The sequence below is a fragment of the Dermacentor andersoni genome, chromosome 9 (genome assembly GCF_023375885.2).
Source record: "Dermacentor andersoni chromosome 9, qqDerAnde1_hic_scaffold, whole genome shotgun sequence".
In the NCBI taxonomy this organism is placed as follows: Eukaryota; Metazoa; Arthropoda; class Arachnida; order Ixodida; family Ixodidae; genus Dermacentor; species Dermacentor andersoni.
In genome coordinates, this window is record NC_092822.1 from 79,194,041 (window position 1) to 79,209,650 (window position 15,610).

General features: G+C 42.6%; 1 protein-coding gene across 1 annotated transcript in view; it reads right to left on the minus strand.

The window, feature by feature from the left end:
* Positions 1-4,321: 4,321 nt before the first annotated feature.
* Positions 4,322-15,610, minus strand: part of LOC126528285 (choline transporter-like protein 1) — a 112,250-nt gene continuing 100,961 nt past the window's right edge. The window contains exons 17-19 of the mRNA XM_050176176.2: positions 13,911-14,003; positions 7,886-7,978; positions 4,322-4,494 (exon numbers count right to left, since the gene is read on the minus strand). Coding sequence (XP_050032133.2) covers positions 4,432-4,494; positions 7,886-7,978; positions 13,911-14,003 — 249 coding nt within the window. The 3' untranslated portion in view covers positions 4,322-4,431. The remainder of the gene's footprint in view (positions 4,495-7,885; positions 7,979-13,910; positions 14,004-15,610) is intronic.

Here is a 15,610-nt window from a genome sequence, read left to right on the forward strand (position 1 = left end):
TAATGTGCGGAAATGCGCATTTAAATATAGGAGTTAAATTATTTTCATGATTGCGCTGAGTTGATCTCATCATTATTGGACTTCCATACATTGAGGTTTGAGTGCTTGATTGTCATTAAGTTGTCGGTGAAGAAATTCTAGCCGTAATTTTTTTCCTGTGATAAATTAGCCACTGAATTTCATTCTATCGCATTATTTCAGTGTGAGAGTCGTAGGGTGAATGTTTCTTGTACACAAACCGGACAGCCTTCCTTTGGATTAGTTCCAGGAAATTTATGTGTACTATACATATAGATGACAGGCAACACAAGCTCACACGAGCATCGGTTGAATTCAGAATACCCGCAATTACCGTGACCAACAACCAAGGGAATGGGCTAGTTGCTGTCACCATACCGGCCAGAAATCCAGAAACGGCGGAGGAAGTGGTCATTGTCCTCCGCATCGCCACATGCAAAGACACAGCAACCATCTTGAGCGACTCGCAAACGGCATGTAGAAACCTACAAAAAGGCCGAATTTCTGCCGCAGCAGTGAAGATTGTAAAAGAGATAACAAGACGCGAAGAACTACCCGAAACTTACGTCGCATGGACGCCAAGCCACGAACACCTGGCAGGAAATGAAGCAGCACATGCTGTCGCCCGAGAGCATACCAGCCGGGATTTTCTGCCGCAAGGTCTCCAGAAAGCGCTAAAGGTGGAGGACATTCCCATCAACTACGCCCTAATATTGCAACATTACCTTCTGGAAAGAAGACAGTATGCTCTACCACACCCTAAATTAAGCAAGGAAGAAGCCACCGCCCTCTGCAGACTACAAACGAATACGTATGTCAATGGAATTATCATGCACCGAATGCACCCAACCAAATTATCATACCTATGCCGATATTGTGATGTACGAGACACCCTCCGACATGTGGTGTTGGTGTGCCCACACCGCGATAAAAACATTCAAGATGATGCCTCAGAACCGCTACAAGCGATCGAAGAAACGTGGGAGGCAATGTTAAATGCGTAGAGCCTGGAAGATCAGCGAAGTGTGGTGGACCGGGCCCGGGCTGAGGCATTAGCCAACGGCTACCTGCCCTAAAGAGCCGCCCACCTAGGGTGAAGAACGAACACTTTCTCGCTGTTTCTCACAATAAACGCTCATTCCTCCTCCTCCTCCTCCATTAGCTTAACAGAAGGCCTAGCTTGTTAAAGCTTGTATTGTAGGAAGGCTAGTTTGGAAAACAGAGGAACACGTGCATTCTTAACATGAATGTCCATGATAAAATACTCAGGACGACAGCCAAATATTTGTAGTTATTAGGTCTTCCGATTAACGCCTGGGGCCCCTCATGTCCCGGCGTATTTTCCCGTACGATGTATATATATATATATATATATATATATATATATATATATATATCGTGCGGAAACAAGCGAGACAACGCACACTGAAGCAAGTGAATCGGGCGTTGCAAAACACAATTATTACGTCTGTATGAAAATTTGCGTTCTCAATTCAGCAATTAGAAAGCTCGCTAGTCAATCTCATCTAATTATCAATAGTTCAATTACGAAAGAAAAACCGTCCTGGTGCCTTAGGTTACTGCCGATACAATACCATTTATTGCGTCCTCGTATATTCAACATGTTATTTATAAATCTTTGTATAGCGTTAGCTGAAACTCCCTGTTGAGTGAGTTCATTGCGCAAGACCAAGCTACAAACCAATATTACCCAATGAATCTCATATGTCAGAAAATAAATCCCTACATTTCGTTACACCTAAGCAGATTTGTAACGTAATGATATATTCGTTTCTGTGAGAAAGAAAATTGAATGTCATCAAAGAGTTATCTGTCTCTGTTCATACGTATCTGTTGCATTTTTCCACGTACGAATTAGGCAATAAATTTTAGTATAATGATGTGAAACTCGGTAGTGATTTGTGTGTTGCCTTAGTATAACTCAACAGTGCTAAGCTCTCTGTATATGCTGAGGAGAATCATAGCTGACTTCTAAAGGAATGCGTCAGCAAACACAACGCACGTAAAGAGGTCGGCATGTGTGAGGCAGAGCTTGGCCGCGTAGAGTCGTCTCCATCTCACGATAAACTCAGCTTCACTTAGTATTACCACCATTATTATCTTCGCCGCTTTTTTAATAAGGACATATGATCGTTCCAGCAAAGTGCGATAAGCGATCCCAAGTAGAACGGCAATAGGGAACAAACACTTTAATTCCACGAATTTCTCACTGGCTCGCTATTGGATTGCAAAAATAGAGATAAGAGCAAAACAAAAAAACGCTGAATTTTGATGAACACATGGTAAGTGGGCATCAGAGGTATTAGAGTGCCTTGTTTAAAGAAACCCGCCGTGGTTGCTCCGTGGCTATGATGTTAGGCTGCTGAGCGCGAGGTCGCGGGATCGAATCCCGGCCACGGCGGCTGCATTTCGATGGGGGCGAAATGAGAAAACACAAGTGTATTTAGATTGGTGGTCGAAATTTCCGGAGTCCTCCACTACGGCAGACAACTACTGACGTGTCGGATCATGACGTCTTCTTTTTTTCATTCTGGTTCAAGACGTCTGCTCAGAACTCAGACATGAACCATTTCTGTGAATGAACCAAACCTCAAAAATGATTAGACTACGCAAATTACAAAAATTAGCCATGCGATATCGCAAACAATACCGACTTCTGCCTGCGTTACTTCTGTTGCTCTCCTGCATCAACAGTTTAGTAAGGACGCACGCGAAGTATCGCAGTTGTGTGTTTTTGCGTTCCACCAACTCTCTATATCCTTGTCAGCTCGACCGTCTGCCCGTTTTGCAAATTCTAGCTAAGTCGCTTAGCTTTCGCGCCTGGTACGCGAAAATCACATCGCTAAAATAAACTGGCATCGCTGAAGCCTATCATAAGCGAATTCTGCTGTATGTGCCCTGTCTTGTAGTTTACACCACGGTAGCACACTATGGAGTTTCCGGTTCCTGAGGGTGCAATCGAGCTCGCCGTGTCGCCACGCACCGTGCTCGTAAGAGGCGCAAATGTTTTGGAAGGGTCGTCAATGGAAAGACATAGAACTTAACGCTGGATCGGACGTTTCGTTGTTCTGTTTGCGCTTAGCAAGTCGTCAAGTGTAGGCCGGTTTCCTATAGAACTGTGGGATATTAAGCAGCAAGCAAAAATAACCATTCCTGCCTACCAAAGCCATTTTACATTTTCTTAATATACCACCCATCCAAATGTGCTTGTCGCCTCTGGGAGATGTTAAACAAAATTGACCGCCCTTTCACTACTGTGAAGAGGGGCGCAAGCGAAGCTCGGGATCCACGGCTCTTCGTTGTTGTAACGCCTCGGCTTCGCACTCCCTCACGGCGAGGTCGGCACGTCGACGACGAGCCCTTTCGTGAGCAATTTCCCAGCGGCGTTCATCAAACGCCACGTGTTCTTCAGCCGAACGCACGATGCCGTTTGTGCTCCCGGTGCCGTTCGTTCAACGCAGCCTGCACTTCGGCAGACCGAACCAAACGCGGCCTCCGCGTCTGTCTGCCGGGGGGCCTGAACAGGCGGTAAACGGTGGGCGCGAGCCGAACGAACACGCGATAGCACCCTCTCCTTCCTCCAGAGGGAGGCAACGCCTGTGATTGGCTCGCGCCTTGCTCAGCGTCTGCTTCTTCATGTATATAAAACCCCGCTTTAAAGGGCGCGCATGATGAACCAAAAATAAAGAAATAACATACAGTGGTTGAATTGGTTATCGTGGTGGTCTCGCAACCCGGAGGTCTGTGGTTCGAATCCGTAACCCAACAAGCAATTTTTATTTCGTTCGCCTAGAGCTTTTTTGTACGGCAACACCAACGCCAACATGAGTGAGACAATAAAAGCTTCGCTTGAAAAAGGCATTGCTCATCATCTACTGTGGGCCATAGTTGTCGTTTACTCTTCTAAGAGCGGCCAAACTGGAATGCAGGGTATTGGAGGGATGTTTTTGTAGTTACTTCTCTTCGCAATATTAAAATATACCTCTTTATTAAAATACCTCTTTAGGGATATCAAAGAAAAGAGCAGTTGGGATGCGCATAGGTGAGTGCAGGTGGTTATGGTGAAGTGGTTTTTGTTTTTGTAGGCAAGGTGGTACTCCATGCGCAATTACACTTCTTTCAAAGAACGAGATACTATTTGTGGGTGTAGTACAGCCGTTCATTCATTGCTTCAGTCGTTTTGAGATGTTCCCCTATAGGTATAACTTATTCACCATATAAGTTTTCATCATTTCATAATTCACAGAAATAGGTCATAGATAGAGGCGAGAACAACTTTGCCTCCAATAGAAGGTCGGGGGCCGCCATTAGTGCGCGACACTTTATTAAAAATATTTGTTATCTTTTTGTTCAGTCTCTGTAGCTTGATCCACGTGAGAGTGTATCATCGCCCTATGACGTCACTCTCGTGCTTCCAATCTCCGGAATGTCGTTCTTGCTGTTATGCATGAAGGCCTGCAGTGCAAACACGAAAAAAAAGTTAACCTAGTGTATCGTGCTAATTCACACACTACACCTTCTACGCAGGTAGTTTGCTACATATATTTTGCGCAATATTACGCGATTCATCAACAAAGAAACAGCCATGATACCACTTTTCGTAGTAAATACATGAAGTTCATATTCAACCACTAGAAACTATTTTACAGAGATGGCAGCCAAAGCAATAAATCGTTATAATCCTTCAGAAAATACATCAGCATTCGTATCAAACATCAAAGCGTAGGCAATATTCACTGAATAGAGGAATTCAGGTTAAACGTTCGAAGTAACTAGTCTCTTAAAAGGGCGAAAATTGGTTGGCTCTGCACGATGTAGAAGGACAGCGCTAAATTCTCAGCATAGAGAACACAATGTACCAAAACGTGGGTAGACGCAGTGTATTGGTTGTTTTTAGAAGCCTAATTATCGCATCGCTGGTTTGATGCCGATTGATTGGATTACTCTAGCAATATAATCCATAAAAATTGTTCGCACTTATGGAGCATACAGAATGCGAACCACCTTAATTATACCCGATGCCCCCAGTGACCTCCTAACATACGGCATTTCCTCAACTGAAGAGAATGGTAACCTTCAAGAGAACTCTTGCATCAATAATGCGCATATTATTACCAAAATTGTTGTCAGTCGTCTTGTAAAACAGAAGCGAGGGTAACGCTCTCGGGTTCTTCTTATGCTGAGTGCCTCAGTTCCATCTAGCATGTTATCATCGTATTACTTGTAAATGCGGTTAGCGTATTGTAAGTGTGCAGCATGTACATTGAAGAATAGTTTCTATGGCCTTACAACGTAAAACTATTCGAATGTGTTTTTATTCCACTCTCCTGACGTCAACTTTTCGTAACATCTGACACTAGTATCGTATGGTGACTAGCCGCTTTGTTAGAAAAGGCCATGAAACGCTCGGCTCGTTTACAGGAGGTCAGTTTTGTTTGTTTTAAAGAGAATAGCATTGCCTTAGGCGACAGGATTTTCTTACCAAATCGGCTGAAACGCCGCAAGGAGCATGCAAAACAGGTAAGGGATTTGGTGGATCGGGATAGCGCAGTGAAACTAGATGACCACATCAAGAGAGTGGTTCCAGCCCATGCGATTGACCCGTTCCTTCTTGTTTAGCTTTCGATTTCTTAAAGAAAATCGCACGCAGTGGCGTGCAAGGCGAGGAAGGGGGGGTGGTAAAAAAGGCACTTAAAATGGATTCTCAGCGAGGAACATTTAGTACAGCGATGTCGTGTACGAGCTAAAAGGACTCGGCAGCGTTATGCTAGCTGCCAATGAATTTCTTTTATTATACCTAAATAAATCCATTCTCTCTGGCAGCTTCGAGTAGCCAGTGCCAGAGTGATCGGCAGGCAGCCATTATCTATACATTTCGGAACAGGGCTATCTCCTGGTATTCCGAAAAAAAATTCAGTTTTGTTCGGCATATGAAAGCACCTTATTGACATGTAGATGATAGTGCACACGTCACTTTGAGGCGATGGGTTCTCGCGGTTTTGTGACCTCGTGTGACAGAGAGAAGTAAGCGCAGCTCGAAAACCTTTGACCGTTTCCGGAGGGCTGGTGGTGAAAAAGGCGTAGTAGAACCGGAAAGTCATTTCTTTCTTTTGTTCGGTCTAATCATGCATAGTAAACGTCTATGTGTCTTATCAAATGAGGAGCTTTCGTGGTTTTCGTGACGTCACTTCACAGGCAAGCGCAACAGGGAGCGTCCGGAAAGAATTTTGACCAATCGTTGAGGACTGATTGGGGAAATGGAATAGAAACGTTTGGAATGACTTTACGTTAGAGTGCCCTTACATAGCAGCTAACCAGCGGTGGGACAAACAGTGCCTGTTCACCATGAGCTACCACCTTCAGGATTTAAAGCGAAGCATTCTTCCGCTTTTCCACGTTTCTTTTTTTTTGTTTGCATATCGTTCGTTGTTACGTCATACCGAGGAAGTCACTATTGCCTGTCAGGTTTTTTCTATGACGAGTTTAGATCCGGTTGGAGCAGACACCTCTACAGATTGCTGCTTGAGACATTACATTGGAAATCGAGCCAATGTATTCCTCATCTTGTAGAAGTACACAGCCTTAAACCAGTAGCGATGCAAAAATATCAAGCAGGGTATTCAGAGTTATCGGCCCGGAAATTTGGCGCCAGAAAAGAAGGAGACGACGGGCTACAAAGCGCATAAAAACAATCCCGCTCTCTTGAATGCAGTATACCTAGTTATGGAGGGCAGCTTCATTGGCCCTAATTCAACTTGCTCTGTCAAACTTTACCTCCCCAGACCGCCTCTACCAATGGGGCTGTTGGTACGTGGTATTTTCAAAAAAAAGATATCTGTAACAACTGAGTTGGTCGCACAAAATTTTCACCGAGACGTTGTGCTAGTGAGCACAACTGTCCACTGCCTAGTAAAACAATGCAATCATGAGAAAGACGCGCGCACATATTGCCAGATCATGGAACTATCTCTAAAGCGCACATACCTACTGACAAAGTAGAGCATAAGAGTGGATGGCCTTTTTAATTTTTCTTTTATTTCACATATTGGGCTACCCATTCTCGGACCATTGTGCAAGTGCCAATGTGTCACGTCTATTGTTGACAAAACTTCAAGAAAGGGTATGTGTCAGTGCAGCACAAGCGGTATATAGATGCCCTAAATATCTTTAAATTTGAGTCATACTTACCTCTGCATAAACTTTTTATTACGAGTGTTCCCTCGACAAGCGCCATGCACTTCTTTCGTTCTCTCAGCATTGCTACGCCAACGTCTCATCAAATGGATATTCCTTATTTGATTTTCATTTGGCCTAGCTTATGAATGGTGTAGTGCCTAATCATAAACATTGTGCAGTCATAATCATGACTGCACTAACATAACGTGATGCGCTATGATAACTGTGGCTTGAGATTAAACGTACTGTGGAATAAAAATAGAGACACCTGCATGCATCGCTCTTAGCTGCATAACCTGTTTCAGTGAAGCTTCGCGGTACATAGTATCGAGGCATTGCCTTGGACCTGTATATATGCTTTGTGCATTAAAAGCTAATTTCTTGACTAGCTCTCTATGAAACTGAGCAAATTTGTTTGGTGTGTGATTCAGCTGCCAACACCTTGATGCGTCAACAACCTTAATTCATTTGAAGCATGGTAAATAGTTTCACACTGTAAAAACAGTAGCTGACGCTACAATACCTACCTATTCCAGATATTTGTCAACTTGTTGTGTTCCCTCTAGCGAGCTGTCGGAGGCAAAAACACTTGCTGCATTTAAATTTAACTTGTGTGACCGCTTTTCGAGACAGGGCGAGTAAATTTCCAGACAACTTCTTTCCTGCTTACCCTCAAGGAATCTGTGACAAAATACGGTTTTGTCACTCCGTTGTTTTGCTCACAGTCCTCGCTGAAGCAGAGGAACAGCGTGTCCACGGCGACCTGCGAGTGATTGAAAAGACCTCGTAGTTGATCTCACTTTATATATCGCAGACTATACAGTGCTGGGAATGCAGGTGCCAGTATAAAGCCGCCGTATGCAATGGCCTCTTTTCGTAAATTCCGACTGCAGATGTCGCGCGTTTGCTTTGCGCCGAGATACGACCATGTTATGTTTCATCAGTGGTTATTTGTTTGAGCAGGTACCTTATGCTCTAAATTTTAGCCAAGATATTGCCAATTGACGGCCTGCCAAATAACCGGAAATAGAGCTGGGCGTCATTACCACCAACAAGTGTGCAGCACAATGACTTACATAACGAAACATTCCGTGTTTTCCTTGGACAAACGCCTAAATTTTAAAGCCAGTCTCAACGCAGCTATCACGAAGACTCCCACAGTAAATATTTCTGTACAATGAAACACTTTGGGTTTACCCGTTTGCTCATTTGTTACTTTACAACGAATGTACTTATGAGCCCCACCCTTAGCCTTCTAAGCCGCCGCTGAACTGTGCTGCGCACGGTGTAACCTGGCGAACGAAATCACAAAGACCGAACAAGAGTACCTGGTTCCAAGCAGCAGCTATGACATTGGGTGGCCCCATACCGGTGCCGCAGCAAATGCATTTTATCGGAAGTTGATTTACAAGGTGACCCGTGAAATATGTATTTTGTACTAAAAACCGATTTGCGCATGGATTTGTCGAAATTTCAGACTATGTTCCGACATGGAACCAGCTGTACGGACCCTCCGCAACTGCATTCTACATTGCGTTCCAATTATTAGAGAATCATAGCACACAACGGAAATCAAGCAACCTCGTGGATATATATATAAACACACACACACACGTGTGTGTGTGTGTGTGTGTGTGTGTGTGTGCGTGTGTGTGTGTATGTGTGTGTGTGTGTGTGTGTGTGTGTGTGTGTGTGTGTGTGTGTGTGTGTGTGTGTGTGAGCGTGTGTGTGTGTGCGTGTAACGGCCTATTGAAGAGGCGTTATTTGTTACCTACATCCAAAAAAGGGTTTGCGTTCCTAGTATGAAGGGACTTCCGTGCTCCTATTTAATTCTTTTAAAATTACCCGCTTAGAGAAAAGGAAAATTCATTTAAATTAGGATGAGGCAGAACAAGAATTGTAATTTGCATTAGCTTAATGCTAAAAGAGTCCTGCGTGTGTTTTCGCGGTAGCTTTTTAATGAGTCGGTATTGTCAGCAATAACTTTAACAAAATGCATTGCAGAAGCACCCACCTTTCTCTTTTAATTTTCTTGGAAATTCGTTGCATCGGTAAACAAGCACCTACAACTCTCTCTGCAAACGACGCCTGACGCTCAGGCACTAAATAAGAACACATAAGAACACTGCTAAGTTCTTCCACTTCAGCAACCGTATATGCACAATATCGGTTAAACTAAAGCTCGATTCAGATTAACTTCTGTTTCTGTACTTGAAAGGATATTATCGTAAAGCCTGTGAGCATTTTTTGAAAACGTGCGAAATATCTCGCCAGCTCTTTTTCTTGAGTACATGCGCGTTCGTGAATTATTATCCAAAAGTTTGCGCTGTCAATTGTAACGGAAGCACCGATTTATATGAATTTGGGTTTCTGAGTGGGTCCGCCAGCGGCATGACGTACAGCTGGCTAAATCTTGGCTGCTGTGTCTGATGTATCTTATAGATTGCCGCATGTGTCCTCAGTCATTATCATCAGTATTTTATCCCGATGCAAACCTGCCTGTGCATTCTGTTCCCTGCGCATTCATCGACTTTCTCCAGCTATGGTGAAGCGCATCGTGTGCCGTTATTTTACCAAAATTGGTGACTGGACGTGCGACGTTTTCAACATGCTTGAGATACGCACGGGCTTCGAACGAAGCGACTTCTGGAACATTCGTAGAGTGTATGGAGCCACTTGCAGACTGACTGCTCTTCAACCTGTCTGGCAGCGCCATGGCATACAGATGGCTTAATCATACTGCTCCATATTACAGGTTAGTTACAAGGTCCGTTCGTAAAGCTATAGAAGTGACGATGACTGTTTATTACCGCTGCCGCGCATTCTGCCTGCTCGCCTTGTGTGATGCGCATATTAAAGTAAATAAACTATTTGTGTGGAGAAGCAGAAACTAAACCCGTATCCTAGAAGGGAAAAATTATTGTTAGAGCTAGTTGCTGAGCAGTCTCGAATCAGTCAAGAGACCTCCTCTTTTTCATTCAGATTTGCTTCTTTAGAGGCAAAAGCCTTGTTGACCTGGAAGAAACTGTCTTCTGTCATCAATGTTACACCAGGCATCGAAATGCTTGAGAATACAGTTGCAGGTGTTAATGACCATGCAACAAAATTTGATACTGGAGTCGACGATTTTGAAACAGGTCATGTAGGTTGAATTTGATTATCTATGGCCTCCCAGAACAGCCATCATAATTTGCTGAAATACTACTTCCGTCAGTATCAAGGATTATTTTGCCTAAACTTGGAATGACATGCGACAGTATAGATAGATGTCCAAGACTAGGCATGCCTAAAAATGTTTTTAATCAAGTTTTACTTAAGCGTTTACATCACAGATGCAACGTTGACATCTTGAGTAAGGCACATAAACTGAATGGTTATAATATATGTGTCAGTCAAGATCTCATTGCCAGCGTAATGTGTATATGGAAGTGTACTGAAGAAATTCTCTGCCGATATGCGAAGAGGTTCCAGCAAAATAGAGCTGCAGTTTCTTTGTTGGTTAACATTGTGAGCTGAACTTTGAACGAAGCTCAGATTGCCGTTATCAAATGTGATGCTGATCAATCAAACAAACAGAAGACGTGGCATGTTTATCGCTACGAAACATCAGTATGCGTTGGCTGATAAATTGTGCAGTGCTATAATCTTTCACGAATTTCTTTAACGGAAACTTGGTTGAAATAATTGATTCTGTATGCTGACTTCCCACCACTTGGTTATACCCTTTTATGAAAAGACAGAATGACCAATCGAGGTGCCGGTGTAGCACTTTTCATAAAAAGTGTAATTGAATACAGTATGTCATGACAACTCGCGGATCTTGAGTCCATCTGGTGCAAGGTCAGGTTATATGGGCTTGCGTTACCGTCAGTGCTCTCTACTGAGCCGCCCATACTGGTGGTCATTTATTTGAAGTTATAACGCAATACGTAGCAAGATCCGATTGTTCTAAACTCAGTTGTTGTGAAATGACTGTTTTTAGTAATACGGTTTGGTAATGGCTGGTTATCACTGCACTCAACTGGTCGTGAAAAACCATTGTGCCAATCGCTCATACATATGGCTTTATCTCGGGACCTAACTCAAGTTGTAAGCACCTTTACGCTTTAAGCTACCATTCTGGACCTCGTTTTCACAAACGCGCAATTATTGGAAAATGGCCATGGCCGTCAGGTTCTTCAAGGTATGTCTGACCAAAAAAAATACTTATGGTTCCATTCAGTGTGGCACTTCACCGTAGGCACCATAATCACAAATCAGATTGAAACATTTCTCGCGCTGATGTTACCTTAACTGCAGAGATTATTAAAATATTTTATGACAGATTTTTAACTTGTCGCTACTTTTAATGAATTGCTGTGTTACTAATTAGAATTTGACCATTATTGGCAATTGTACATCACAGTTTCTGGCTACGAAGTTCGTAAAGCGTAATTCTAAGAACTGTTATTAGACAAGCGAAATTATTCACCTCTTACGCCGTATCTGAATTCGGAAGAGACATTCTACAGCTGGTGACGTCACTTCCTTGCTTAAGATACTTGAAGCTACTCTAAAGCCTAAAATGACCGACACAAAGCACTTCTATTTCAACAGTACTTTAGTCAGATCTGAAGCATTTTTTACCCAGGTCGAGCCAGTGTTTTTACTTCTCATGACGGCATTATCCCGGATTTCATTCGGCGAATACAGCAATGCCTAACATTCCGCTCATAGAAATTTGTACTGCACGAGTGCGCATGTTCTGTTAAAATAAGATGCGATAAAATTTAATGGATCCGACGAGATAACTAAGACATTCATCAAACGATATTCAGAATTGAGCTCTTACTACCTCACTGGGAATGTCAAGAAATCATTTGAGCAAGACACCATTCTCCCACTATGGAAGAATGCTAAAGCGATTCTAGTTGGCAAAGACCGCTAGAAACATGCAGTATGTAGTTACAGGAAAATGTCTTTGTTGTCCACCTGGCCCAACTATGTAGAGCACATAATTTGCAAATGTGTTAGTGAATAGCTGACCAAATATAATATGGTGTCTATTGCGTCACATGGTTTTCGCGTTGGTTTTTTCCCCACGTTACACCTAATCAAATTCACCACGGCATTGTTTCAGTGCTAAGTATGCGAGAACAAATGGATGCCATCTTTATGAATAATTAAAAAGTGTTTGACACAATTTGCCACATCAAATTTTTTCGAAGGCATTGATCATTTTATACTGGCCTTAAACTGCTAGACTGCCTGACTGATTATTTGCAGTCAAAGGCTCACTTTGTAGCTTTTGATAACGCGCATTCATCTGAAGCCAATGTTAGCTAAGGGATCCGTCAAAGCTGAATATTAGGCTCATCCTTTTCTATTGTTTATATCAATGACGTCTTTGAAGCTATTGGAAACATTTTAGTTAGAATAAGGCTCTAGGCCAATGACCGCATGCGTTACTGTAGTATCTCGACCAGTAATGATAAAGAAAATCTAAATAAGGCATTTTTCCTCTATGGGGACTGGAGTGAAAAATTTATGCAGGTATAAATTTGAAGAAAGACTGCAGTAATTGCTTTTGCTTTTGTTAAATTACGCCTAGAATATACCTACAACGATAAGTTATTATTTAACTCTGTCTACTGAGTTAAAAAACGTAGGGTTACCTTTCACACCAAATGTAAAATGGCATTGACATGTAGATCTATTCTGTGCAAGTGCTCAGCGAAAAACTAGGCTACTTAAAAAGCCACCTCACAAGCACACCAAAAGAATGCAAGTAAGTCGCTTACGAAAACTTTGTAAAAACTTTCCCCTTCTTTAATAAGCTTCCGTTTTGTTGTCATCTCATCACGTTTACTGTATTCAAAAATTTCAGACTGTCCATAAAAAGGCCATTAGATCCATTCTCTTATTTTTTTTTTTTTTTTTTGCAGACATAACCATCATTTCTCACCTTCGTCGCACGCAAGTGATCTGTCACTTCAAAACATAGCATACAGACACAGTATTGAGCTCATTATACTGATTTATGAGACTTATACTTGAAAGCTTCCGTTTACGTTGTAATTAGTACTACGCCACGTATTCGACCCACCAATCCGAAAAATATTGCTGCTCTTAGTTTATAAATAGATTTTATGGAGTTCTCTTTTTCTCCAAATAGTATTAAGCAGTGGAATAAACTGCAAGGTTTGTGCGTGCCATGCCTCTTGATGAGCTTGCAAAATATTTTGATGTATGATTGTTTTGTGCTGTGTCTTCTTATTACGCAGGTTGTACCACAATCTGTAGTCTATGCCCCATATTACCTTGTAAGCCCGTACTAAATCGTGCTGTCTTTCTGTGCAAGATAGCACAATTTGTGGATAAATACATTAAATAATTGCAATTAGGCACATTTGAGGCGCGAATTGTTTCTTCCCTTAGCACATATAGAGTGTCTATACAATAGCTTTACTCTTTATAACTTAAGAAGCCAAACGCGGCTGTCTATGAAGGGGAAGTTTTCTAGAGAATATCTCCCAGACCTAGTGTTACCGTAGGGTAGTACGTATTTGCATAGCCAGCTCTGTGTGTTTAAAAGACAGGCTACAGCGTAACGAGTACATGACCACAAATACAAGAGTGCCACTTTGAAAAGCTGTGTTGTCACTGCGGTGGGTAGCCAATGACGCAGGCACCGACATCTTATTCACAATGCTCACCTCATAAAGCGATATACAGGAATCAGCTACATAGTATACTATGCAGCCAGCTGCAATCAAAGGAGCCCACACGTACACCGTCTTCTGGGTTTCCTGAAGACAGAAAAAAAGAAAAAAATGGACAGTCACTTTAGCATACGCTGAAGAGTATGAAGGCGAACGCCTGCGCTCTCATGAGACATTCACTAAAATACTAAAGGTGATGAGTTAGAGTGCCTTAATTAACTCTATCCTAATTACATAGTCTTGGTTAACATGGCCCTATGGCCTTATTTATTTGGCCTTATTTACCACCAGAGGTCGTGGGTTCTACCATCAATGGCGGTACCACAAATTTTCGTGTCGCTGAATTTCGGTCCCGCCGAAGGTCGAGAGTTCGCCTCCCACCAAAAGTCGTCGGTTCCAGGGCCTTAAAGAACTGTGCCTTAATTAAAACAAAATGTCGTGATTTCGACCATGAATGGTGGCACCATCGATTTTGCTGCCATTGAATTTTGGTCCCACCAAAGGTCATTAGTCTCCGTGCCATAATTACCTTTGCCTTAACTAATGCCACAGATTACGTGCTCGACTCCCACCAATGGTCGTTGGTGGCACCATAAATTGACGGTGTCATTGAATTTCGGTGCCATAACGCCAGGCGGTCATTGTTTTTTTCGTCGGACAGCGGATTTTACGACACTTGAGGCACTTAATGCTTTCGCCTTAAAAAAACAATCTTAACTGCTCCTCCTAAACGAAATTGTATTTTTTACCACATACACCTGAATCATCGGCGGATCAAAACGCCGTATCAGCTGCAGTTTTTATAGTCATCAACCACATAGAAAATAGAACTTCGCAATACCCACCGTGCTTTTTTTCACTTTTTTTTGTGTCTGTGACTGCTGCTGTACCCATGCCGGATGCTGTTTATACGACGGATGTAGAATGGTGTAAGAAATGTTAGGCAGGCGCTTGGACTTTGGCCTGACCTGCTTGTTCCGGCATCGACGGTAATTGTAGTTTGAAAATGGTGCCTTTGACAACGTTCCCTCTATTAAATAACAGAACACAAGTGTACGGTTCACAGGTCATGGTAAATGTTAATAATCCTGACACTGCGAAAGCAACGTGTGCAGTGTTCAACTTCAGAGGGGTGTATGATGTATCACATAAAGAGTGCCCGTGCGCAGAAAAGCAGACATGAAGCACTAGTCATTACTTTTTACTGTGCGAAAAGGTACACCATACACCAAAAATGCCTCCTAAATACGAACAAACTGCGGCTTATGCATTTCATTGCGAATGTCACGCATATACATACTGTATGACGTCTCATTTTTGACATTACAAATTCAACATTTTGTAGAAGCAATTAAGGAGCCAAGGAGCTTCATGCGGTTCATGCTACTGGTAAAGGTGTAACAAATAAAAAATGGAAAGGCATCGCATAAGTTCGATAGCTTGTTGGCGGAAGATTGCCTCAGGTGCAAGCCACAATCAACAATATTTGCGAAAGTATGTCTATAATATGAGATTTTAGTTTCGAGGTCAATGCAATCACTTCATTTTTACACAAGCAGCAGCCGTTTCTCTGTGTCAGGTGCATAAAATTGCGGCTGTGATAAACGCCGAGACCTGGCGAAGGCTTGCGGAATCATTTCTTCTCATCTAATTCACTGAGAAGAGACGATGAGCGCGCGTAACTGAAGAAAGCT